Consider the following 24,694-nt stretch of genomic DNA (forward strand, 5'->3'; position numbering starts at 1 on the left):
CCCTTGCGGCATAATTATACATTTTGCTCGGTCCTCACGTTTTGCATGTGTTTGGATGCAAACAAGCTTTATCTAAGTGTTTCTTACTTAGTTAAATATATGCTTATCTTAAGTTATTCATACTTGTGTATACATAATAGTGCATGTTCTCGTATGCTCCCCAAATTTCTTATAAGCAAAGAAAGAGTAAGTGTTTTCATACTTAGCAATCCTGTATATCTAAGTGTCCCATACTCTAGTAAACTGTACAAGTGTCTCATACTTTGTACATTCTAAGTGTCCCATACTTTAGTAAACTGTACAAGTGTCTCATAATTTGTACATTCTAAGTGTCCCGTACTTTAGTAAACTGTATAAGTGTCTCATACTTTGTACATTCTTAGTGTCACGTGCTTAGTAAACCATACAAGTGTTTTCATACTCGTACGTGGCATTCGTGCCAGTTCCCTGCTCCCCAATACGAATGGGGGAAAACCAAGCCCATAGTTCGTATTCTTAGAACAAACACTAAGAACGCAATATTATACTGAAAAAAGTGATTTTATTCATAATCTTTGAAACTTAAGGGGGCGTTATTCGTACCCCTTGCAACTAACAAGTAATAAAAACAAAGGAGTTCTACTCGTAACTCCCACACAATCACGATGTGCAGCCCTAAAAGAATGGAGGCCTTTAAACAAAAAACTTCCCTCAAATTATGGACATTCCAAGGCCTTGGCACTGGGTTTCCTTCCAATTCTGTCAATCTGTAAGCCCATATGCCCATAACCTCGGTCACTCGATATGGGCCTTCCCAATTGGCCCTTAACTTGCCCTCGTTGGCCACCTTGGTGTTACCAAGCACCTTTCGAAGTACAAGGTCTCCAACATCAAACTCTCGTGGGTGGACATTTTTGTTGTAGCTTTTCATCAGTTGCCCCTGATATGAGGCTAAATGAACCAGAGCCCTTTCCCTCCTTTCCTCAACAAGGTCAAGCTCAATCTCAAGCGCCCTGTCATTGCCCCCACTCTCAACCAATGCAGTTCTATTGGTTGGAAGGCCAACTTCTAGGGGTATAACTGCCTCTGTACCATATGCTAATGAATAGGGGGTCTCTCCCGTAGACCTCCTAGGCGTCGTTCGATGCGCCCATAGTACCAATGGTAATTCATCTGGCCACTTCCCCTTTGCTTTATCCAACCTTTTATTGATCCCGTCAAGAATGGTTTTGTTAGAAGCTTCTGCCTGCCCGTTACTCTGAAGGTAGGCTGGGGTTGAGTAGTAATTTCGTATCCCGTATTGGGCACAAAAAGCTTTATACTTTTTCTGAAACTGGGACCCATTGTCTGTAATCAATGAATAAGGAACCCCGAATCGAGTAATAATGCTTTTCCACACGAACCTTTCTATCATAGGTTCAGTGATCTTAGCCAACGGTTCTGCCTCAATCCATTTAGTGAAGTAATCCGTTGCCATCAACAGAAATTTCCTATTGCCAGTTGCTTTGTGGAGTGGACCCACGATGTCCATACCCCATTGGGCAAATGGCCAAGGACTTGTCAATGGCACCAAGTCTTCTGCTGGTGTTTAAATCATTGGTGAGAATTTCTGACACTTTTCACAGATTTTCACATAAACCTTGGCGTCTTCTTGCATGTGTGGCCACCAATAACCTTGAGTAATTGCTTGGTGGGCTATGGATCTGCCCCTAGCATGGCTTCCACAGGTTCCCTTATGAATTTCGTGTAGGAATTTTTGCACCATCTCAGGATGCACACAAAGCAAATAGGGACCTGTAAAAGACTTCCTGTACAATTTTCCCTCTGGGGACAGCCAAAACCTAGCAGATTTGGTCCTTATCTTGTGAGCCTCCTTTTTGTCAGAAGGGAGTATTTCGTCTCGTAAAAACTCCACAATTGGGTCCATCCAACTTGGTCCTTGGTTCACGTCCAAGACCAACTCCACACTTCTCCCAATGCTCAGCTCACTCAAATACTCTATTGCCACCTTCCTTTTAAACTCGGTTGGTACAGCTGCAGCTAACCAAGCTAATGAATCTGCGTGAGCATTTTGTCCATAACTTATCTGTTCAATATATACCTTTTCGAAGGTATCAAGCAGGTTTTTGGCTGCCTGCACATAGGCCGCCATCTTTTCACTCCGGGTTTCGTATTCCCCGGACAGTTGATTGACCACAAGCTGTGAATCACAATATACCCTAACCCGTTTTACTTTCAATGTTCATGCACTCCTCAATCCAGCTAGAAGTGCCTCGTACTCCACCACATTATTTGATGCACTAAACCCTAGCCGAACAGACAGCTCCAACATCACTCCATCAAGGGGAAAGAGCACAATCCCAATCCCTGACCCTGTGTTACATGTTGATCCGTCAACAAACAGATTCTATTCCAGGGGATCCTGTTCGGCTGGGGCCTGGTTCTTCTTTGCTGGTGGCCCTGTTACCTGTTCCTTTCTCGTAGGAGGCAAAGGTGCTATTGCAGGCAAGAATTCTACCACAAAATCAGCCAACACTTGGCCTTTGATTGCCGTGCGCGGCTGATAATCAATATCGTATTGGCTTAACTCGACGGACCAAGTTGAGATTCTTCCCAAGAAGTCTGCTTTTCGTAGCAACGATTTCAATGGGAACTCAATATAAACCACAACCTTATGACTTTGAAAATAACGTGGCAATTTTCTTGTTGCTGTCCTTAATGCTAGGACCAGCTTCTCAAGGGGCAAATACCTTGTTTCTGCATCTAGCAATGTTTTGCTCACGTAATAGACAGGGATTTGCTCGGATCCCGTATCCCTTAACAGGACCGCACTTACAGCATGTTCAGAAACTGCCAAATACAAAATTAAAAACTTACCAGGTAGTGGAGTTGACAGGAGTGGGGCCTCGGCCAAATACTTCTTTAGGTCCTGGAAGGCTTGCTCGCACTCTGCTCTCCATTCAAATCCTTCCCTTTTTTTTAGCAACTGAAAAAAGGGTCTGCATTTATCACTTGATCTGCTGATAAATCTGTTGAGTGCTGCAGCCATTCCAGTCAATCTCTGGACTTCCTTTGTGGTTTTGGGACTTTGCAAATTCTGTAGGGTCATTATTTGGTCAGGGTTTGCCTCAATCCCTCTCATGGTTACAAGGTGACCCAAGAACTTTCCAGATCCCACTCCAAACGCACATTTCGAGGCATTGAGTTTTAGTTTGTACTTCTTTAGGATTTCAAAGGCCTCCTTTAAATCTGCTATGTGTCCTTGGCGAGTCTTCCTTTTCACCACCATATCATCAATGTAAACCTCCATGGTCTTACCAAGGAGCTTTTTGAACATGATGGTTGCCAGTCTTTGGTATGTTGCCCCTGCATTCCTCAATCCAAAGGGCATGACACTATAATAGTACAACCCTCATGGTGTAATGAAAGAAGTTTTGTCCTGATCAGGCCCAAACATAGCAATTTGATGATATTCTCGATATGCGTCGAGAAAGCTCATCCACTCATATCCAGCAGTGGCATCTACTAACTGGTCAATTCTGGGAGAAGGAAAGCTATCTTTTGGGCATGCTTTGTTTAAGTCTGTGAAATCTACACAGACACGCCATTTTCCATTCTTCTTTTTCACTACCACTGTGTTGGATAACCATTCTGGATAATAAACCTCTCATATTGCCTTGGCCTCCAACAAACGATGTACCTCTTCGATAACAGTGTCAACATGCTGCACGGCTGCCCTTCTCTTCCTCTGAATGACTGACTTATGTTGTGGATCAACGTTCAAATGGTGGCAGATGACATTTGCATCCACCTCGGGCATTTCCTCTGGTATCCAGGCAAATACGTCAATGTATGTCTTTAGGAAACTTACCAATTTAGCCTCTTCCTCAGCCGGTAGTGATTCCCCAATGAGGAAATACCTTTTTGGATCAATCTCGTTGATCTGTATTTTCTTCAAACCCTCAATTACCCTCTTTGTTGGGTCCTTTCCGATGTCCTCGATAGTCGGTTGATCCGGGACTTCCACCGTATCGACATGGTGGGCGTTCTGGATTCTCTTTTACGATGGACACCAAACACTGTTGAGCTACCTTCTGGTTACCCTTGATCTTTTCAATCCCATTGGATCCTGGGAACTTTACCATTTGATGGAAGGTGTAAGAGACTGCCCTCGTCTTGTGTAACCATGTTCTCCCTATAATCACGTTATAGGAGGATGGCACATCCACCACCAAGAAGTCAGTTTGTAGTACCACTGTCCCAGCCCGTATAGGCAAAGTTACCTTTCCTAATGGCCAAACTGCTCTTGCCCCGAATCCGACCAAGGGGGTTACTGACTGTACCAAATCTGCTTGAGTCAGTCCCAACTTCTTGAATGCATCATAATATAGCACCTCAGTGCAACTCCCTAAATCCACCTCAGTCCCAACTTCTTTCCATGTCATATTCCCCAACTCGTAGGGTTATGACTAAAGCATCATTGTGAGGTACTTGGACTCCTCCCAGATCCTTATCCGTGAAAACTATGCCCTTATTGCATGTTTCTTCGACACACCCTCTTTTCTTTCCCAGCTGCATTACGTGTTGGTCATGTTTGATTTGTCTTTGGAGTAATCTCACTTCGTTCCTCGTATAAGGCTCGGCCAATCCATGTATCATATGGATTATGCCTTTTGGATTCTGCTCGTAATCCAATTCCATTGCCTTCTCTTTATCCTTGGGATCTTCTTGGATGAATTCTTTGAGATAGCCCCATGAGACCAAATCGTCAAGGTGCCTTTTAAACATCTCACAATCCTCAGTCATATGGCCCCAATCCTTATGGTAGCTGCAGTGCTGATTCGTAGCATGTTTCGTATTTTTATCTCCACCTAGACTTGGGGGCCATTTGAAGTAAGGCTGATTCTTTATTCAATAAAAATCCTATAGATGGGCTCTTTCCAGACCGTGGTAATAGAATAGAAAGATTTGGGATCAGGTGGTTGTTTGTACGGCTCTTTCTTAGCCTACCCATAGTCTTTCCTTTCTCAATAGGTTTTGGGCTCTGGCTTATCTACTTTCTTTGTAGGGCCTTTGACTTGCTTGGCAACTACCTTGCCGTCTTCCCGTAGTATGTCATCCTCGTTCCTAGCATGCTGCTCGATCCATTCCATTAACTTTGCTAGTGTTCCCACTGGACTCATGTTCAAGGACTTACGCAGTTCTCCCCGAACAGGTAACCCGATTTTGAACGTGGCTATCGCGTACTCCTCACTGCACCTTCGATCTCATTGAAAGTCTCCCAATATTTCTTTGCGTAACTCCTGATCGGCTCGTCCTTGCCTTGCTTCATAAAGGAGAGGCTCTCAAAAGTTTTTGGAGCTCTTCTGCTCGTTAAGAACCGAGCAGTGAATTCTTCAACCAACTGCACCCATGTTCGGATAGAGTGTGGTCCCAACTTATGGAACCAAGACAAAGCTACCTTTCCCAAACTCGATGGGAACATCTTGCACATAATTGCATCGTCTCCTTCATGCATAAACATGGCTTGCTAGTAATGCTGTATGTGGGCCACGGGATCAGCATATGTCTCGTAGATGATGAATGTTCCATGTTTCACTCTGCTCGGCAACCTAGCCTCCTATAACTTTCTTGCAAAAGGGGAGGATGCAATATTCCTTAGTGCCTTTCGTGCTGCTTCTCGTGCAGTCATGGTTTCATCTTTTAATCCCTTTGTTTTGTTGGGCCTAGTCCTTTCCCAATCGGAATCAGGTCTCTCGTACATGTCCCTATGATGTTTCCTAGTCCCACTCTCCTCAGGGGTAGAACTTCGACCCCTACTTCTCTTCCTTCTTGAAGAAGCCCTCCTTCGTTCCGGTGTTCGGCTTTTGCTCCTGCTCCTCTCTTTTCGTGGAGAAGCTTTATGTCGCCTTGGGGTTGGACTTCTGCTTCTGCTCCTTCTTCCTCGTGAAGGGGCTTTTCTGTATTTTACCATAGCATACCTGTTGCCCCTGGAATTTCTTCGAGACAGTCCGGAGTCCTCCGGGTGTTCCCAAATTCCCTCTAGCTCCCTAATCTCATGCTCTCATTTTTTAATCAGACGAGCATACTCCTCGATTTCTTGCCTCTTTTTATCGAAGACATCTTCGCTATGGTGCACACTCTTGGAGTGTGCGACCGATTCATCCCTTCGGTGGGATTTACTCCTTCTCGTGGATCTCGAAGCCGTCCCTCCCTCTCTGTTCTTAGAGTTGTCATGAACAGTAAGGGAGCGGCCCTTACTCGTGGTCCTCCTGTGTCCGCCTTCGGGCTTTCTCGAAGCCTTGGGCGGAGATTTATCTCCACCTCCATCTAGCAGATTTTTCGGATCGTGTGGTGTTGCTGGATCTATTTCCACCATGGTCGTTTTTCAAAGGGAAATGGTTTGTTTCCCACAGACGGCGCCAATTGTAGGGGGAAGAAATCAATTGGTACTTAGAATAGCACCAGATTGCTACGGCTACTCGTGCCTTTTCACCGGAACCCTAATTCATCGTTAGATCCCTAATCTGCAAAATAGGCAAGGGGTGAGCGCACCTTTGCCCCTCGTGGCAAAGGCCCTCCGATGCCTAAGTTAGTATCATGTACTAGCAGAAAAACCCTAAATCTCAATAGGAAGTACTGTATGAATGCAATGTATTGCGTACCTTTTACCTTTAGGTTTATCTCATATTTATAGATTCTTGGATACTTGTTGCCCAAGTATCCGTGTTGCCCTAGGTTTCCTACCTCGTATAGGAAACTAGAATATCGTGGATTCTCTTTCCTTTATCTGTCCATTACCTTAATTTATTAAGGACTCTTTTCCATAGCTGGCCGAACATTCCACTCTCATTGGGTATTTATTCTAGATCCTATATTCTCGGGATCCCATCCTTTAACGGAATAACACTATTTCTGGACTCTTCCAGAGTGTCCTTCCTGCCTTAGCACCTGATTGGAGTTCTTTCATTGTTAGGCTCTCTCGTAGCCAAACAGGTTGCCCAGACCAGCTATTTCACATGTAATTGGTCCTATATTAACTATTTGGACCAATGTCATTGTATGTCTCTATCTGCCGAATAGATAGCTTGGACCAATGACTTATCATGCCACTTGTCCTTATCGCCGATCACCGCTCATGATGGTTCATATCACCCGTGATTCCATGTACCATGTATTCGGCCGTTTGATTGTACTTGTTCCGGAATACCTCCGTACAATAATTTCTTGACTAGCAAGAAATTGTCTCGCTAGATTCCTACCTAAGATAGGATTTCTCTACTAGTATAAATAAGGGTTGTAACCTATTCATTTATTCAACTTTTTCATCAATAATATTACTAACTTTGTCTTTCTTCTTGTGGATTCAAGAACAGCTCGTTGCTACGAGTTTCTATCTCGTTTGGATTAGTACGCTAACTAATCTCTTTGTGAATTCCATTACGTCAAAATTTTAAGAAAGTCACTTAAACCATTGGAAAGTAAACTCCTTTCTCTTCGAATTGACAGGTCATACATCAAAAACGGAGTTCAGGTAACCTTACTACAGCCTCGCGATTATAACTTAACATAATACTAAAACTGGTGCAGAGATAGATTTTGGGTCAACTTTAACTGCAAATCTGTTATCGCTTAGGCATAATCACATAGCACAAGTTGCATCGTTGGAAAGCTCTATATGTCTAGTTTTCAGCAAAACAAGCGGAATGTGTTTTCAAGTCTCAAGCTAGGAGATATGACTGTTTTCCCAACTTGTGTCGGTGCAGTCAGCACTGTGAGTTTCACAGCAGCAGTTCGGTGCATGATTTTTAACTTCTTCCCCTCTTTGAATTTAATTCTAAAAATTTTACATAATAAACTAGACATGTATATCCAACTCCAGTAAAAATAAATACCAGAAAATTGCAAGGTCAACAAGTTAGTGAGAAAAATTCGTTAAGAACATGACAGATTTCAACCTTGCCCAAGCTCTAATTGACATATCCAAAGATGGACGAATTTGGTAGAGTAAAATCCAATCTTCTATAACCTAATTAGGACTTAAACCACATAAATATGTATATATTCATGCTTCAATCTATAATCAAAACATAAATTAAGTTTATGGAAGCTTAGGGCTTACTTTCAATTAGGTTTTTCCCAAATTCCTCTACTTCTTCGATCTTCTTCTTCGTCTGTGTGTGTGTGTGTGGTTTTACAGTAAATGGTGGAAACGGTGAAAAATAACGTAGAAAATTTATCAAGGGAAAAATTATCCCATGAGGTTGGGTGTAGGGTTCAAATGGGCGGGCCATTACTCATCTTTATCATTCATTCTACCTACTAAGACTAGTCTTTTCTTAAACCTAATTAAACCTTCAATTTTATTCATATACCACTAGACAATTAATGATATGCGAATAATAACAGAATACGTGTATCAAATAGCATGACCAATGCAATATTGTAATCCCCCCATTTTCGGGTACGTTAAATAAACATTTTATTGAATAAACTAAGTAGAGTCTGGCTCATTATTACAACATGATTCCCACAAGAGTACATTTATTCAACAAGGAAGGGAACTAGGGTTCCTAACTACTGCTCTGCTTGCTCTTCCATCCTAGCAAGCTCCTCGGCTCCAAAAGCCTCCAATGTGTACAGTTCCCCTTGTTCATCTATAAACTCTGACACATTATACCAGCGTCGCCCCCAGTATAATATGTCAGGGTCACCAAAAGGTAACACACCATGAGCTACAGGAGCTCAATAAGATAAACCATACCCACTAGCCCTCAACTTACAAACGATAGGTCATATAGATAACGATTTCCAAATAGAACATGCATCTTTAACAAACAGTTAACAATTACACATCTACATTCACTATTCATCTAACGTTGGTGTCCATGATTTTCTGAGTTTTTCCTTCGCGACTTGTCGTAGACCGTGTCACCAATTTCCACTTTCATAAACCAAATCATTATTTCCAAAAATCTGTTTTTAACACACCCAACCTCGGTTTCGCCATTCCGGTCTCCCGAGTATCCTCACAATGGTTCCGCCACACCGGGTTTCCATTGGCACACACACACACACCACTCACATTGGGCAACCACAACTAGCCACAATGTAGTTTCAAAAATATTTTATCCATGTCAAAACACTCCCTTTTGTTAACCACACCCTAAGTGTCATGTTTCTAACTTTCTCGATTTTCGTGTCTCGTTCTCATGCATAGACTCCGCAGTAGGACTTTTCGTGAACACATAAATCATTCATTGAAATCTTGAAACTAAACTAGCAAGATCATCCAATTCTATATTAATTATCATGCTCAATCATTTTTAAAAGCATAACGCCACATGTACGGACGTCTTTGGAGTGATAATCACTTATGCTTTCTCAGACAACCACAAGTAATGCAAGTAACATGTAAACAAGCTCAAAACTATCTCAAGATCAAAATACGAATACTTCTAATCAAGCGTTCAATTCTTATCTTCCAAAAATTCATTCTTTCCTTTTTAAGGGAAGTTCAAAACAACATATGTTTATTGAAATAGGAGTCTTTTATTCGACAAGATCATACAAAACGCATACGTTATAATTAGAGTTAGAAAGTATAGGAAAATTCTACGGGTATTTCAATCAACACATATAACTTCTATATTTAGAGAAGTAGGTGCAGGAAGATCTACATGCATTATAAGCAAAACACTTTTCTATCTATACTTAGAGTAGGGGTAGATTACTCTACCGTTCTTCTTGGCAGTAGTGACGATTACGGAGGAAAGATGGTACGTCGGACGGAGTAACTTCCTATGGTAAGCTTCCGGTAGCTTCAAAAGAGAAAGGTTTCTCTCGAAACTAGATCTTGACTAACATTACTAAAACTTTTGGATCGAAAGGGTGGTCGAGTGGCAGTTTAGTGGCAGTCTTGGATGAGTTTCTTGAAGAACTAAGGAAGAACTCAAGAACAAGGAGGAACTAAGCAAGAACAAGTAAGAACACAAGACTTTCTAGAGAGAAGTTGGAACAAAGAATGAAGGTGTGAGTTTAAGCTTTGAATAAGCTTGCTATTTATAGGCCAAGGCTCCTCCCTCCCTCTCTCTCATCTGAATTCTCTCTCTCTCTCTCTCTCTCTCTCTCTCTCTCTCTCTCTCTCTCTCTCTATATATATATATATATATATATATATATATATATATATATATATATATCTCACTTTTTTTTTCTTTGTCAAGCTTGATTGAAAGCTTGATAGGTTAGGTCATGGTTTTCTTGTACAACTCCTACCTAGTTCTTAGGCATGCAAGGCTAGATTTGGTACTTTGGATTGGATTATGGAAAGATTGGTGGAGGAAATGTGGGGTTGTACAGAGTTTAAAATTGGTAAATGTACAAATAAGGACAATGGGAGATAGATTTGCTTGGAAAGTATACAACCATATATGGAAAAGATCATGGAAGATCAAGTCGAGGTACAATCAAATCTCCCTCTCTTCTTCTCTCTTTCTCTCTCTCTCTCCCTCCCTCTCTCTCTCTCTCTCTCTCTCTCTCTCTCTCTCTCTCTCTCTCTCCTAGCACTAGTACATATATATACACACACACACACACACACACTTCTATGTACAAGTAAACACATATATAGAAATGTACTTAAGGTACTATGTGATCTAATGGGATTTCAAAGCCAGGATTTTCCTATTAAACTATTCTAATAAACGCATGTGTACTTTGTAGTAATATAAGTATGTGTGTGTGTGTGTGTGTGTGTATATATATATATATATATATATATATATATATATATATAAGTGTGTACCATGCAATCTAGGTAGATTTCCAAATCAAAATTCCTTATTAAAATAGTCCAAATTGGCACATGTTCTTATTATAATATTGTACTAGTGTACCTAAGAAATCTAGGGTATTAAATCTATAAGGTACATACATATACATATATATAAGTATATAAGTATATCATCACATGGGAAATCTAGGAAATGATTTATTTAATAAACCCTAGTACTTGTTGGTAAGACTAACTCTATTATCCAATGGGTGATAATTTCCCTAGTAGTTATTGACCAATGGATAAAAGGGTGAGGTACTATATATACTAAAATAATACCATATGTCCTTTAGGCATGTGTATATATAACTATATATAACTATATATGGGTACTTTAACAAAATCTAGTAAGTACTTTTGGTAGAAAATCTAGGTTTTCTATTGTCCAATGGATAAAGATTTTCCTAACATTTGTCGTCCAATGGGTAATGGTTAAAAGGTAACTAACTGGATTGGTAGATAGGTTTCTCCAACTAATTGGTTAGAAGCTAACTATACTTTGCTAAGTAGGGTTTCTAGCCAAGAATATGCTAATGATTTCATAAGCTCACTTGTCTTTAGAAAATGACTACGTTGATCGGTGCGAAGAACTTTAGTTAAAAAGTCTCGAATCTAATTATGACGGATTATTAGGAACTGAAAGGAAATTATAAATTCATTAAAGAATTTTCAAATTAAAACAACAAGATTTTTATTTACTAAAAATCGGAGTTGTTACAAATATAAAGTTAGATGTCGTATGCGATGCACATGCATGTTCGGGACGGGTGTCACAATTTCACTAAGGATTTTTGAATCCTCATTACTCATTAGTTTATTTCCTTTTTTCTGTTAGTTTAGGTTGAAGTTATGCTGTCCTCTACTCATGTATGACGCGAACTTTCAAATGAATCTTTCATCGACCAACACATGTACATGCATATGTGTGTGCGCTTAAAAGTGGCTTTGATGTCATTTGAATCTACCCATGACTAATTGAAGGGAAATTGTATTTCCAGTAATATTCGTGTTTATTACTTTAGTTAGTTGTTGTTGTAAACAGTAAGTAATCGGTTTTTGGTCCGTCATGAGTATAATCTTCGTAGTGTCTACAAGCAGGCCCAACAGTTATTCTAAAGGGATGCACAAACTATAACGCCAAAAGCTCACGAAAGTGTGAAAGCTGCTCTTGCAAACAGTGAAATCGAGCACAAAGCAGAAACAAAAAAGAAAGCTATACCTCGTAAAGCTGCTGGGCAAAACTAGGAGGATCCTACACTCGCAGAATGGCTAGAAAGTATGATTCTTGCCTTCATCTGTAGTACATGTGTCTTCAACCCGCGAGCACGACAAGCTCGTGAAAAGTTGTATCTTATCCTAGCTCAATACTGTTTTGCTATTATTTTCCCATCATATTGGGTTCAAAGGAAATAAAAAATATATCTTTGGCAGAAGCTAACCCTACCCCAGGATTTGTTTGGTCAGAAATAGCATGTTCATCATAAAATATATCCCTAGGAGAGCAACTCAGTTAAGTTCTCTCCTCCTTCCGTTAGGGCTGCCTATTGTTTGTTGTGGTGGTGACTAATGTTAATGGAGCACTACTTGCCCAAGACTTTTGCAAATGAATTGTGGCTTTTTTTACTAGTCAAGGTTGATAGTTTTTGTGATGCTTTTGCATTTTGTCTAGAGTACATTTGTACGTGTACCTGGTTCCATCACAATGTTCGCGCTTTTCCTTTACTTTTGCATATGCGCTTTGGTAGAAATCTTTTCTATCCGCAAATTTAGTTTGATGCATCCCTTGTTGTTTTGATTTTGTTGGCCTTTCCACAGATGATTATCGTCTATTTTGTGGTGATCTTGGAAACGAGGTGAATGATGATGTTTTTTCTAAAGCTTTTACTCGATTTCCTTCGTTCAACATGGCTAAGGTAAGTTCCAATTGGAATTGCTCCAGCTCTCCTATTGTGGCAATGTTATAGTTTGTTTACTTTTTTATTTGAGCCTTTTGTAGGCCCTCTTCAATTGTTAATGTGAAGTGCATGCAGCTCATGAAATTCTCGTATATTCTAAGGTAGGATTCTCTACATGTGGTCTGCTGTTTGACTATGCATAGAGACAATTGACGATTTATAGGTTGCCATGTGTAAGGCACAAAAGTTGGTGGAAGAAAGGTCCCTAGTTGCAATCTGGGACTTCACTAGAGTCTTGTACCTTATTTTGGGATTTACATTATGTGAACCCTTTTTGCATTTGACTAATGGGAGGTTGGGGAAGTAGGGTATGTTGTTGCCACAAAGTGAAAGTATTTTGGTGCTTAATCTTATCTAACTTAAGTGTGTTCCATCACAAATTTTCCAACTAAACTTGGAATCGTGTAAGAATAACTATGATATTATCTCAGCAAGATAATGTGAGATCAATAACTGTGTGGCATTCCAAGAGGTAAGTTGATATTTGCATTCAAAAAGAAACTCAATGGTGATTACTGGTAAATACAGATGTATCCTACTATAGTTATTGTTTGGAAACAGCTCAAGGTGCTCCCCTGTGTGTGGTGGCACCGTTGGGTGATTTCATTTACCATTAAATGATCATGTTGTCATACTTTCTACCATATACCAAGCCATGTATGAACAACTAGCAGCCATTGAGTGATTTCATTTACCATTGTCTCAGATAATTTTTTGGGAAGTGATTTCTGTGAGAATTGCATATTGGTAGGCAATGTTATGTTCCATACTGCTTCCTTCTCCTAATAAAGAAAGAAAGAACGTGCATTTTGACATCATGGTCATTGTTCCCATCTTGCAATTTCCTATGGTGTTTAATATCTCAATGTATCCATTTACCTTTCTTTCTTGCTTGGTGTTTTGTACTTGAGAGCAGGGCACAGTGCTCTGCCTGTTCCATTTCTATTTATCTCGTCATTGTTTTCCCTTGTTGCTAATATACTTCCTTGTATGTGGCGTACTTGTAGTTGCTGCAATATCTTATATGGTTTTCTTCTCCCTTTGAACTATGCGTATGGTCACAGGTTGTCAGAGATAAGCGTACTGGAAAAACCAAGGGCTATGGATTTGTTAGTTTTTCAAACCCTTTAGATCTTGCAACAGCGCTGAAAGAAATGAATGTTATGTATTCCTAGGTGTCTTCAAATCATTCTTTCCATTTTTTTTTTATTGGCCCATACTTTCCATTTTGTTATCAACCCTTTCAAGTAGACTTTGTTGTACTTTTCAATATGACAACATTAAAGAATGTATCAGTAGCAGATAGAACTAAAACACATGTAACTGGGTTGAGTTGATTGGTTGTGGTTATGGAAATTAGATGTTCTTGAAGTTTGATATTTCAAATGTATAGTTTAGGAAGCCCAAAAATTGTTTAAAAAAGGAACTTACTCTAGTTATTCATTATATCCAGGCCTATCAATTATATCACGGTGTCCATTTAATTTGATTGTATGGTCATTTATCTATGGATGTATTGTTTATTGGGATGGAAAGGGCGAAGGATCTTGAGGGGTGACTTATATTCTGGAAGAATACAGAAAACATCATTCGTGTAACCTTGGTGGCAAGTAAATATGTTGGAAATAGGCCTATCAAACTACACAAAAGCAACTGGAGAAAAAGGACTGACAATGACGCCTTGGAAAGACAAAAGGTGCATTTACACTTGTCCATTGCCTGGCCTTCTAATTTATTCCTTGGCTTTGTGTTTGCTCACTTGTTGTACCCTTTTTATTGTGATTCTTGTCTGTTCTCATCTTTTGGTTTTTTCTTGGCAGAACCACTCTCAAAAGAAACCAAAGCTTCCTAAGAAGAGTGTGTTGCACAAGTAACCTTAGATCTAACTGGGGGTAACTGAGGTAAGGAAATAGATAGTCCTCAAAAGCTTCGCCAAATTTGTTTTTTTCTTCTTTGAGGTAATGAGCCAGGTTTAAAGCAAGCATGATGCAACCTAATTATGAGAACGAGTGTACATATTCCTTTTTAGTCTATGGTGTTTTTTTGAAATATAGCTCTTGCCTTTTTTAATTGGCTAATTTTCACGTTTCTTCAGCACAACTTGCTCCTAGATAGTAGCTACTCTCCCAATGAATAGTGTTGTTCGTAAGCGATTGGTGAAGTAAGTGTGCAGAATACAAGAGATGATAGTATGTATATGTGGAGTAGGAACTTTTAGTAAAGGATTGTTAGTAACCGTTGAGAAAATTAAAAAATTAGGTACTTGTCATCTACCTTCCGCTGTACTATTTGCATTTTGGTGAAATCATTGTGCTCGAGAGTCATAGATGCTACTCAGGTCACTGCTTGGGCCTCCTTCTAATGTAACAGGCGGGAGTACATCTATATGCTTATTCTGACCCAAAGAGGGCCCCAACATTGGTCTGACCTTCACTAATAGAATTTCTAATAATAGACATGTTTGTACCTCAAGGGTTTTGAGAACTCCAACCGAGAACTAATGTCTCATTGTAGTCAAATTAAACAAGAGGGGAAAGAAGCTACCTTTATTTGTTTGGGCATGCATGAGAGAAACTTCAAAGCAGCCATTCTGGATGCTTTGGGGGAATGAGGATTTCTCTTCAGATTTTCTTCTGTTTTTAGGCTTCTAAATGAAATGCCTTTCAGAAAATGCAATGAGCAAATTGGTTGAAACTAGTACCTTTGCAATTTATTGCAGCTGAAACCTGCAACTGAACACACCAGTCCTGGACCCAGAGCCAGGATTCCTAGACAGTGAGGTCAAATACCTGGAGTTGCGATTGACAATGATAAAAGAGTAAAGTTTGTCATTTTAGTGGGGTCTTTGGGACAATTTTCTGATATTTGTGGGTCTAATGAGTAAAATTTCCCTTAAAAACTATGCTAGTAGAAGTTATTTTTCCAACTTTGTGGGGTCAATTGACACCACACTCCAAGCCCTTGCATAGCCATATTGTTTCCTATTTGCTTGTAGACTAAAGAGATCTTAATGCAGTACGTGTAAATTTTATTTTAAAGTTTGTTGTATTTCCCCCTTATTGTCAATGAAAACATTGGGGGGAAACATGATATCCATCATTCTTAGCTCAGTTATGTGATGTCTCTCTCTTTGCTGTACTGCATGCACACTTTGGTTTCGGTAATAGCTAAAGGCATCCTGTTCTTAAGTTACAACAATATAGTATTACTTCTATGTACTTGTCTTTTCGGAAATAACTACCACACTAAGCCACTTTTCCACGACTTTTGTTGAGGAATAATTTGTGTAACTACCATGCTAAACTACTTTTCCGCGACTTTTTTTGAGGAACACTTTGTGCACCTTCACCCATCCTTTATCACCATATATTAGGTGTCATTTATACTTTTTTTGAGGAATACTTTGTGCACCTTCACCCATCCACCATATATTATGTGTCATTTATACCTTCTTTTTTCTTAATTGTGACCGCGTTTCAATGCCTTTTTCTTCAGGTTGAAGAAACGTGAAGCTGAGAAGTCCTCTGGGGTCTATCTACATGCCGCTGTGTGACCGAGTTTATCTTCTGTACGAGAGTTGCATTCACAGCAAATTTGTATTCATAAAATTTCAACTTTAAAGAGGTGTATCTGCTGAGAGGTGAAACGTACTGAAGGCAATGAGTCACACTAAAAGAATGAAACTTAAAAGGATGCATTTGGTTTTACTGGTTTGACATGACTTATACTAATTTTTAATTCAATTGCTCTCCGCGTCTACATTCCACGAATTGGAAATTATATTTACTTTCTGCTAGTTAGTAATTGTTCGGGTCGGGAAGGGAGGAGGTGCTTCTGACGATCCCCCTGTGGAAGAAAAAACTTAGAAGGTTGCATTTGGATTTGTTGAGAGTAACAAGCTTTTGGGAAAGATAATTCTACTTATTCGTTCAAATGTAATGCATATAGAAAGAAAGCATAGAAGAAAATGAGCATCAACCAACACCAAACTCAAATTTAGATTCTATGCAACATTTTTACAAGCGTTCAAGTTCAACTCAGCTTCTTCAATAACAAAAAAGCTACTTTCTACGGAAATAAAAATCTTGATACCTTCTTCTACTTTCTAGTTTCTTCAAAAATCCAAAGCAGCAGGCAAAAAGAGAACACAGCAAAAGTCATCAATAACATGCGGAGAGTGCCAAACTTAAACACTGAAAACCCCAATTGACAATAACAGCACCTCAAGAACTCAGGCCTATCAACCAATCTGGCTTTCCTATAACCTGTTTTAACGTCGGCAACTACAACAACAACTAAGAATCGGCATCAATAAGGCCCTGATTAACTTTTACCAACCTACCTATTACCATAGTTTGTATGAAATATTGGGTAAAAGGGAAAACAAGCAACATGTGCATATACAACATAATTGAGAGAGAGAGAGAGAAAGAGAGAGAGAGAGAGAGAGAGAGAGAGAGAGAGAGAGAGAGAGAGAGTGTGTGTGTGTGTGTGTGTGTGTGTGTGTGTGTGTATGTGTACGTGTGCTGATGGCATATGCTCACTGGAAAGCGGAAACTAATATAGGTCATAAACAATCTTACTAATGGAACATCACATTAGGGAGTACAATTTTGTTCACCCTCTTTTAAGGAGGGTGAACATTGTTTGAAATAGTATAGGTCCCATCCTTGCAATACACTTTTTGGTAAGCATGATATTACTTTGTGGTAGGATCCACACCCTTTCAATAGGAAGGAGGGTAGGAGAGTAACATTCACTTTCTTAAGTGGAGGGTGAACAAAACTCAACTACACATTAGGTGAATACTGCCAAGAGTTAAGCTCGACTCCAACCTGACATTTTCAAAGCTCTGGAATAATAGAGGCCACTAACACAATGTACTTGCAATTTAGAGCAACTTGTTTAATCTATACAAAAATCCTTTTAAAAAGAATAAACTTGGGGTTCCCTGTTTCGAGTGAGCACACAAAATATATCACAGATACGTTGGGCTCAACATGAGCACTAAATTCCTTTCGAAAAGACAGTGTAACAGTTAGACTCCCCATCCATAAGTACTTAGCAAAGACACTTTTGTAAGTACATGCCACACACTTAGCCCATAAAAAAAGGGACAAGGGCTCTGGATACTAAACATATACTGCACCATACCCATGTTGGATACCTCAGCAGCTAAAAATACTCCTCTTCTATGATTTGCCAGCTAGAGCTGAATGTGTCCACCATGTCCATGACCATGATATCGTACTTGGGACGAAGATATTAAATATGCATTCGGGTAAAGTAAATCGCATTCTATTTAAAAATTAAAGTAAACAATCTGGTTTAGGCTTAGGAGCATGAGGACACTCTTCAGCTAATATTTGAGACAAGTTTATAGTCCTGTAAGAAAGACGGGGGAAAATCAGGAAATAATAGACTTGTCAATTATGATCCATTAGAAGGGATTTATAAAGAAATCAAGAACTACCAAATGAAAAGAAGCAAATAGACAACTAAGGATACAAAGGAGAATACACATGTGGATAAACTGCTGAAGCCGCATGATTTCCTCCTGCAAAGTTTTGCAAACACACAGCCAAAAACAAGCTTCATATATTAGTAATTTAGGGTATCTCTTGATCTTTTCCTAATTGGCCCTGATAAACTATTACTCATGCATGAGTGAGATGACTTACCACGCATGGAGAGAACCACTCAGGGTTTCATTTAGAAATCAAAATAACACCGCTGTGGAGAAAAAGCAACCATGTCCTATTGGACTTCCAAGCATCACTTTTGACTGGTACCGCTGCCAAAGGAGATATCATCCTCATACGTGTTACGAGATTCAGAGGGATCATATCTGTCCTCAAACTCATTAGATGCAACAGAGTCTGATCTGCGATTCCTGTATGCATGCCTTTGGTGTCTTTCTTTCTTTTCTGAATACCTATCACCTTCTTCCCTTCGACGATCAGTTTGCTCACGTGATCGACTGTAGCTATCTCCATACCCACGATTACTATGGTGGTCATGCGAGCGGTCATTACTTCTTTGCCTATTTGGGGTTTTAGAAATATACTCTCTACTATAACGACTGTTCCTGTCAACACTTCTCCGAGCTTTTAGAAGCTCAGGGTAACTAGAATCTCGTCTACGTCGCTTATGATCTTCAAAAGACTCATTTTCAAATCTTGAAGATCTAGTATTACTAGGAGAATGTAACTGTTCTTTGTAGCTATAAGGCCCTTCTCTGGTTATTTCAAACGAGTTATAAACACTATTACTTTACCCATCCACATCCGTAGAGATGTCATGCAACAGAGGAGGTTCAGTTATGGACTTTCCGGCCTCATCAGCACCCTTCACTAAGCAGCCAATGCCTCCTGCTTGTCTGATGTCATCCACGTATTTCTCTATTATATCTCTCATCACCATTTGGAGATTTAAAATATCATGAGATTAGAAATTGAAGAATATAAGCAAATGGCATAGCATAATAGAAGGAAAGAAACAAGTCAAAAAGGTATAATAGAAAATAACAACAATACAAAGAAGAAGATCAAAGCTCTTACGCACTGACAATTCAGTTAAATTTTGTTTACAAAGGTTTTGAAAGCATGAAAACATCTAGCCCTTGCACATAAAGGAGTCTAATCAACAATAGACAAATCGCAAGTGCAAATTTTTTGACTGGGTTGATCCTCCAACGTGCACAAGAGGAAAGGATTTGGTAACCATATTATCAAGCTGCTGAGGAAGGCAGAGGGAGAAAATGCAGAATTGAAGGAAAATTTGCAGAAATTTGAAGAGGAAAATGCAAAATTGAAGAGGTATATTGTAGAAAATGAGGAAATTGAATCATTGATGAACCTTGTACAAAAGCTAAGTGGAGAGGTGCAACAATTGTCTACACAGAACCAATAAGCAATCAAGAGAAGTGAGGAGTTGGTGAATCTCTCAACACTATCACGTCGGAAAGAATGACAAAAGCAGCTGATTGTATTGTCTTTGCTTGTCATTTGTATAGCCATGTTTTATAAGTATTGTAATGTTGTTCCAAATGGCCAACTCCTAGCATTGCCATGAGAAGCACCTATGTATTGAAAATGGCACATCCAGTCCAAATGCCTAGTAGCTATCTGTAATGTTGTTATATATGAATGAATGAAATGTTTCCTGGCATTATGAATGCAGTTCAAATCCCTAGCATTATGTTTTTTTGATAAGTACTTTGTTTGGGCACCGAAACAACGGAGCAAGATAAGAGTTTGAATCTATAAAAAGCTATAAACTCCTCTAATTGAAATGAGAACTCATAAAGCTTCAGCTTGTGCAGAGACTGTGATTTTCCTTCCAAATGATAGCAAGTCAGTGGTAGCCACTGTGGGCTGAGCAGAACTATAGCAGCTTCTAAACGGTTAAACTACAACAACAACTAAGCATGAACAAAGCTACAGCAGCTACAGCAACTTATCTCGTTTGACCTCCAAAAAACAGCCTAATTTAGCTCTCAAAACAGCCCCAAAAATTAGCTGCATTCCGATTCCAAAACAGCCAAAAATCTACTCCGAACCAGTCATAAAACCAGCCCCAAAAATCAGCTGCATTCCAATTCCAAAACAGCTAAAAATTTGCTCCGAACCAGTCACAAAACCAGCCCCTTTTCAGTCCAGAAATTAGCTCCGAAGCGACCCCGTACCTAACTTGAAACAGCCGCAAACACTCCAGTCCACCCAAACAGCAAACCAACTGTAATTGAATGGCTGCAACAGTTGGACTACCAAGAAATAGCCAAAAATAGGACTTCACACTTGACTTCCAATACGAAAGCCCAACATAAAATGGTAGAATTTCAGAAAGCAAGGATAATATGATTCAGCAATTAAAAGTTTCAAGCCATGATGAAGGCCTAATCCATGACAGAATCAACCCAAAGATGAGAGCCAGAAATAGTAGCAAACTAAGGCATCAATAGCAACTGGGGACAGCCATAATGGTACGATAAACAGCCATAATACTAGCAAAAGAAGGTTTTTTCAGCCATAATAGGAGCAAAAGAATGCTAGCAACAGAAGGCTTTTTAAGCCACAACAGTAGCAACAAAAGGCTAGCAAAAGAAGGCTCTCTCAGCCATAACAGTAGCAAAAAAAAAGCTAGCAAAAGAAGGCTTTTTCAGCCATAACAGTAGCAAAAGAAGTCTAGCTAGATAAAGACCATAATAGTAGCTATAAAACTGAAATTTAAGGGGCACCTCCCCTTCTAGCTGCACCTCCCCTTTTAGCTATACCTCCCCTTCTATAGGGGACCTTGGGTGTGGGCTGTGATGGCTGAGTGAACATTGGTTGTGAGATTGGCTGATTGCATTGCTGTTCTTTGGACCTTGGTGTTGTGAAACTAGATGGGCAAGTCCTCACATTATGCCCTTTTCCCCCATATTTTCTACAGCTCAGTTTGTTAAGATACCTCTTCATTTTCTTGGTTTCATCACTTTGAGCAGGTGGCTCATCTGGTTCCCTCCTTCTGCATTTCTTAGGCCTCCCAGACTTCCTAGTGTAATGTGGGGGCTCAATTGGTGGTTTGTTTGTATTCTCCCACATGTCCATCCCATTCATGGGGTATATGACATGTTTGTAGGTGTTGATGTATGCCTGCTTCTGGTAGTAGTCATGCACAAGGCCCTCAGTCTTCTTTTTTGAATCTCTTAAGACAACAAGTGCATGTGCACAGGGGATACCTGTCAACACATAAGTATAGCACATCATTAGTTACATAAGTAAAATAACGCAAACTAACTTAAACATAAGTAAGATGCAATCGTACCTGACAAGTCCCACCTTCTACAAGTGCATGTTTTTGCATTCATGTCAACACAAAATAGGTTTCCATGATGAAAACCTCTAAGTTCAAACTGGTTGTCCCCAGTTAAGACAACAATGTATTCGTTGCAAAGTGCAATGTTCTTGTCCAATAACTTGACAATCTTTGGACCAATCTGACCATGCCATTTCTCAACAGAAGCCCTCATTTTCACTAAATGCCTTATCATGTAAATTCTAATCCTCTCTGGCATGGTTAGGATTGGCTTGTCCCTGGCATCGAGTATTGCAGCATTGAATGACTCACAAAGGTTATTTAAGAGCATGTCACCTTTGGTAGCAACATTAAAATGTGATCTAGACCAGTGGTGGGGTTCATGCTTAGCAAGCCACTTAAACGCTACCCCATCCTCTTTCTTGAACTCTTCCATAAGTTTGCTAAACCTCCTCATGTAGGTAGCTCTAGCAAGATTCCACAGCCTATCTTTAATAGCTTACCCTGTATACCCAGCTCTCTTCATGTTGCTGTGCAGATGCCTAACACAATGTCTATGTTCCACACAAGGCAACAAGTCCCTGATTGCATTCATAAGCCCCTGCATGAGAGTAAAACAATACAGTAAAAACAGAAACTAAAAATGATTAGTCAATCAAGTAAGTAAAACTGAAAATGAATGGTCAATTACATAAGTAATCACATAACTAAACTGAAAATGCATTGGTGATCACCTTTTGCTTATCTGAAATGATTGTGAATGTGGGTTGATTTGGTATCTGAAGATCATTCTTCAAATGCTGCAAGAACCAACTCCAACTTGCCTCCTCTTCAACCTCAACCATTGCATAAGCCACTGGATAAATTTGGTTATTCCCATCTATCCCTACTGTTACCCACCATGGGAGCCTTTTAAATGACAACCATCTACTTCAATTATAGGCCTACAACCCTCAATGAACCCCTTCTTTAATGCAGCCCAACAAATATAAATTCTTTGAAGTTTATTAGTGGTAAATCCATCAATATCTTTGTTAAAATGCATGTATACTGAGGTTCCTGGATTGGTTCTACTCATCTCTCCACAATAATCCCATAACTTCTCATATTGCTCAGCATAAGAACCCTCTATTTTTTTAACTGCCTTCTTCCTAGCATTATATGCCATTTGTGGTGATATTTTGACAATATAATCTCCCATTACTTGTTCCACAATTTCATTAACAGGGGATGAGGGTTTGATCTTGAACTCTTTGAAATAAGTTCTTGCCAACCAGCTTGAGTTCATTAGCTTGTTAGTCCAATTCCAGCCACATTGTTTATGATTCAGATTTAATGTCTTAACTTGCAAGGTTTTCCTATCACCTGTGATGCTTGAGGCTAGAATATTCCATGGGCAAGGAGCAACACAATGAGCTCTAACTCTATCTGTGTCATTCTTTTCAAATGTGATTGCTTTTCTATTGACAATTGCATGTTGCCTTATAGCTTCTACACATTGAGCCCTATTCTTGAAAATCATCTTTTCCTCTATTATAGGTTGCACTTTCCCTAGTACAGGCCTATATTTCCTATACTTTGGCTTGACCTTCCTGTCTTCATCAGAAGAAGAGTCAAAACTCATAAAACCTTCAGAGGAATCCCCCTCCTCAGACTCTGTTTCAGATAAACAATTATGGGGAATATCACTTCTAATTACCTTTTTCTACCTCACACCACACCACTCTATGTCTTTATCCATATTGGCATCAAACAAAGCATCATCATCTTCACTGAATTCATAATCACTGTCTATGAAAACATCAGGATCAGATTCTGAATCAGAATCATGACGAACAGGTCTTCTTTTAGCATTTCTTCTTCTAGTGGTGGGTGGTGGTTCATTGGTGGAAAGTGGTTCAATGGTGGATGGTGGGTTTGCTCTACTAGAAGGTATGTGAGTTGTGAAATCCAAAAAATTATAGTTATCCTATGAAAATGATCCACAATCCCATTCCCAATTACTGATATCAATATCTAGTATGCCATCTTCCACATCCACATTGGCATTATATTCAACACTAGTAAGACCTTCCAAATTACTATTAGTCATATAAACTTCCACCAAATCATTTCTAAGGCTTTCAACCATGGTTGTGACATCCCCATCAATTTGGATCTTCTTAAAAATCCATTTTCCATCAATCTGAACCTTGTAGAAAAGAGCTACTTCTTCCACATATCCAACTTCCTTAGACATTGATTGCAACTCAATTGCAGATATTCTATCATTATCACAGTAATCAATGTAGCTCACACTACCACCAACGTAATACTCTATGATATCCCTAACTATATTTCCACCATGATTCAACTTAATACTAAAATACTCAGGACTGGAATCTAAAAATCTATATAAAACATACAAACATGCAAGATTTGTGAGTAATAAGAAAAAGAAAAATTAGGACAGTTAAAGGGGCAAGTACACACAAACATACAAGCATAGAGCACTTTTAGTCGATTTTGCACTAAAAAATCCAAAATTCCTCAATTCCTGGGTCACATTGGGACCACAGATGCACAAATTCCACAACAAACATATAAAAAAACAACCATTATCAGTTTTATACCCATATAATAATTCAAAAAGTTATAAAGGGGCAGGATTATAACATAAAAAAGTATACTTTGCAATATAAAAACATGCAAGACTCATTAGCTTGTTAAAAAAAGCCTTACATTTCGGTGTTCTTCCATTTGGATTTCTCACGATCCATGCCATTGTAGATCCCTCCCTCTTTCTCTTTCTCTCTGTCTCTCTCTCTCTCTCTATATGTGTGTATTTGATGATCCAGTTATAGGTTTTGAGATAATAAGGGTTTTCAGTGGGTTTTTTAAACATTTTAGGGTTAGGACCTGGAATGTCTAGATTGCCCCTTTTTTTGGCGGGAAAACCACAGTGGTGAGTTTTCCGTCCAATTCTTGGATGGGAATGGGGAATTGGCCGAAGTGACTAACGTTTTGAAAGTTGGATGGGGAAGTAACTTCAATTGGTAGTTGGAGGGGCAAGTAACTAAAATTGGAATAGTTTAAGCGGGTAGTAGATATTTCACCCTTTTCCTTACTTTCTAGTGTGTTTATC

At 39.4% G+C, this 24,694-nt stretch overlaps 1 protein-coding gene and 1 pseudogene across 1 annotated transcript; one reads left to right on the forward strand and one right to left on the reverse strand.

The window, feature by feature from the left end:
- Positions 1–4,908: 4,908 nt before the first annotated feature.
- On the forward strand, positions 4,909–16,617 carry LOC131321148 (uncharacterized; annotated as a pseudogene).
- Positions 16,618–20,998: 4,381 nt separating this feature from the next.
- LOC131318711 (uncharacterized) lies at positions 20,999–22,483 on the reverse strand. Its single transcript, XM_058348650.1, has 3 exons — positions 22,305–22,483; positions 21,580–22,171; positions 20,999–21,493 (listed from the first exon to the last, which is right to left on the reverse strand). The coding sequence occupies exons 2-3, from the start codon at positions 22,025–22,027 to the stop codon at positions 21,000–21,002; spliced, it is 942 nt and encodes a 313-aa protein (XP_058204633.1). The 5' UTR covers positions 22,028–22,171; positions 22,305–22,483; the 3' UTR covers position 20,999.
- Between the last annotated feature and the right edge of the window lie 2,211 nt (positions 22,484–24,694).

This window comes from Rhododendron vialii, chromosome 3a (assembly GCF_030253575.1).
Source record: "Rhododendron vialii isolate Sample 1 chromosome 3a, ASM3025357v1".
In the NCBI taxonomy this organism is placed as follows: Eukaryota; Viridiplantae; Streptophyta; class Magnoliopsida; order Ericales; family Ericaceae; genus Rhododendron; species Rhododendron vialii.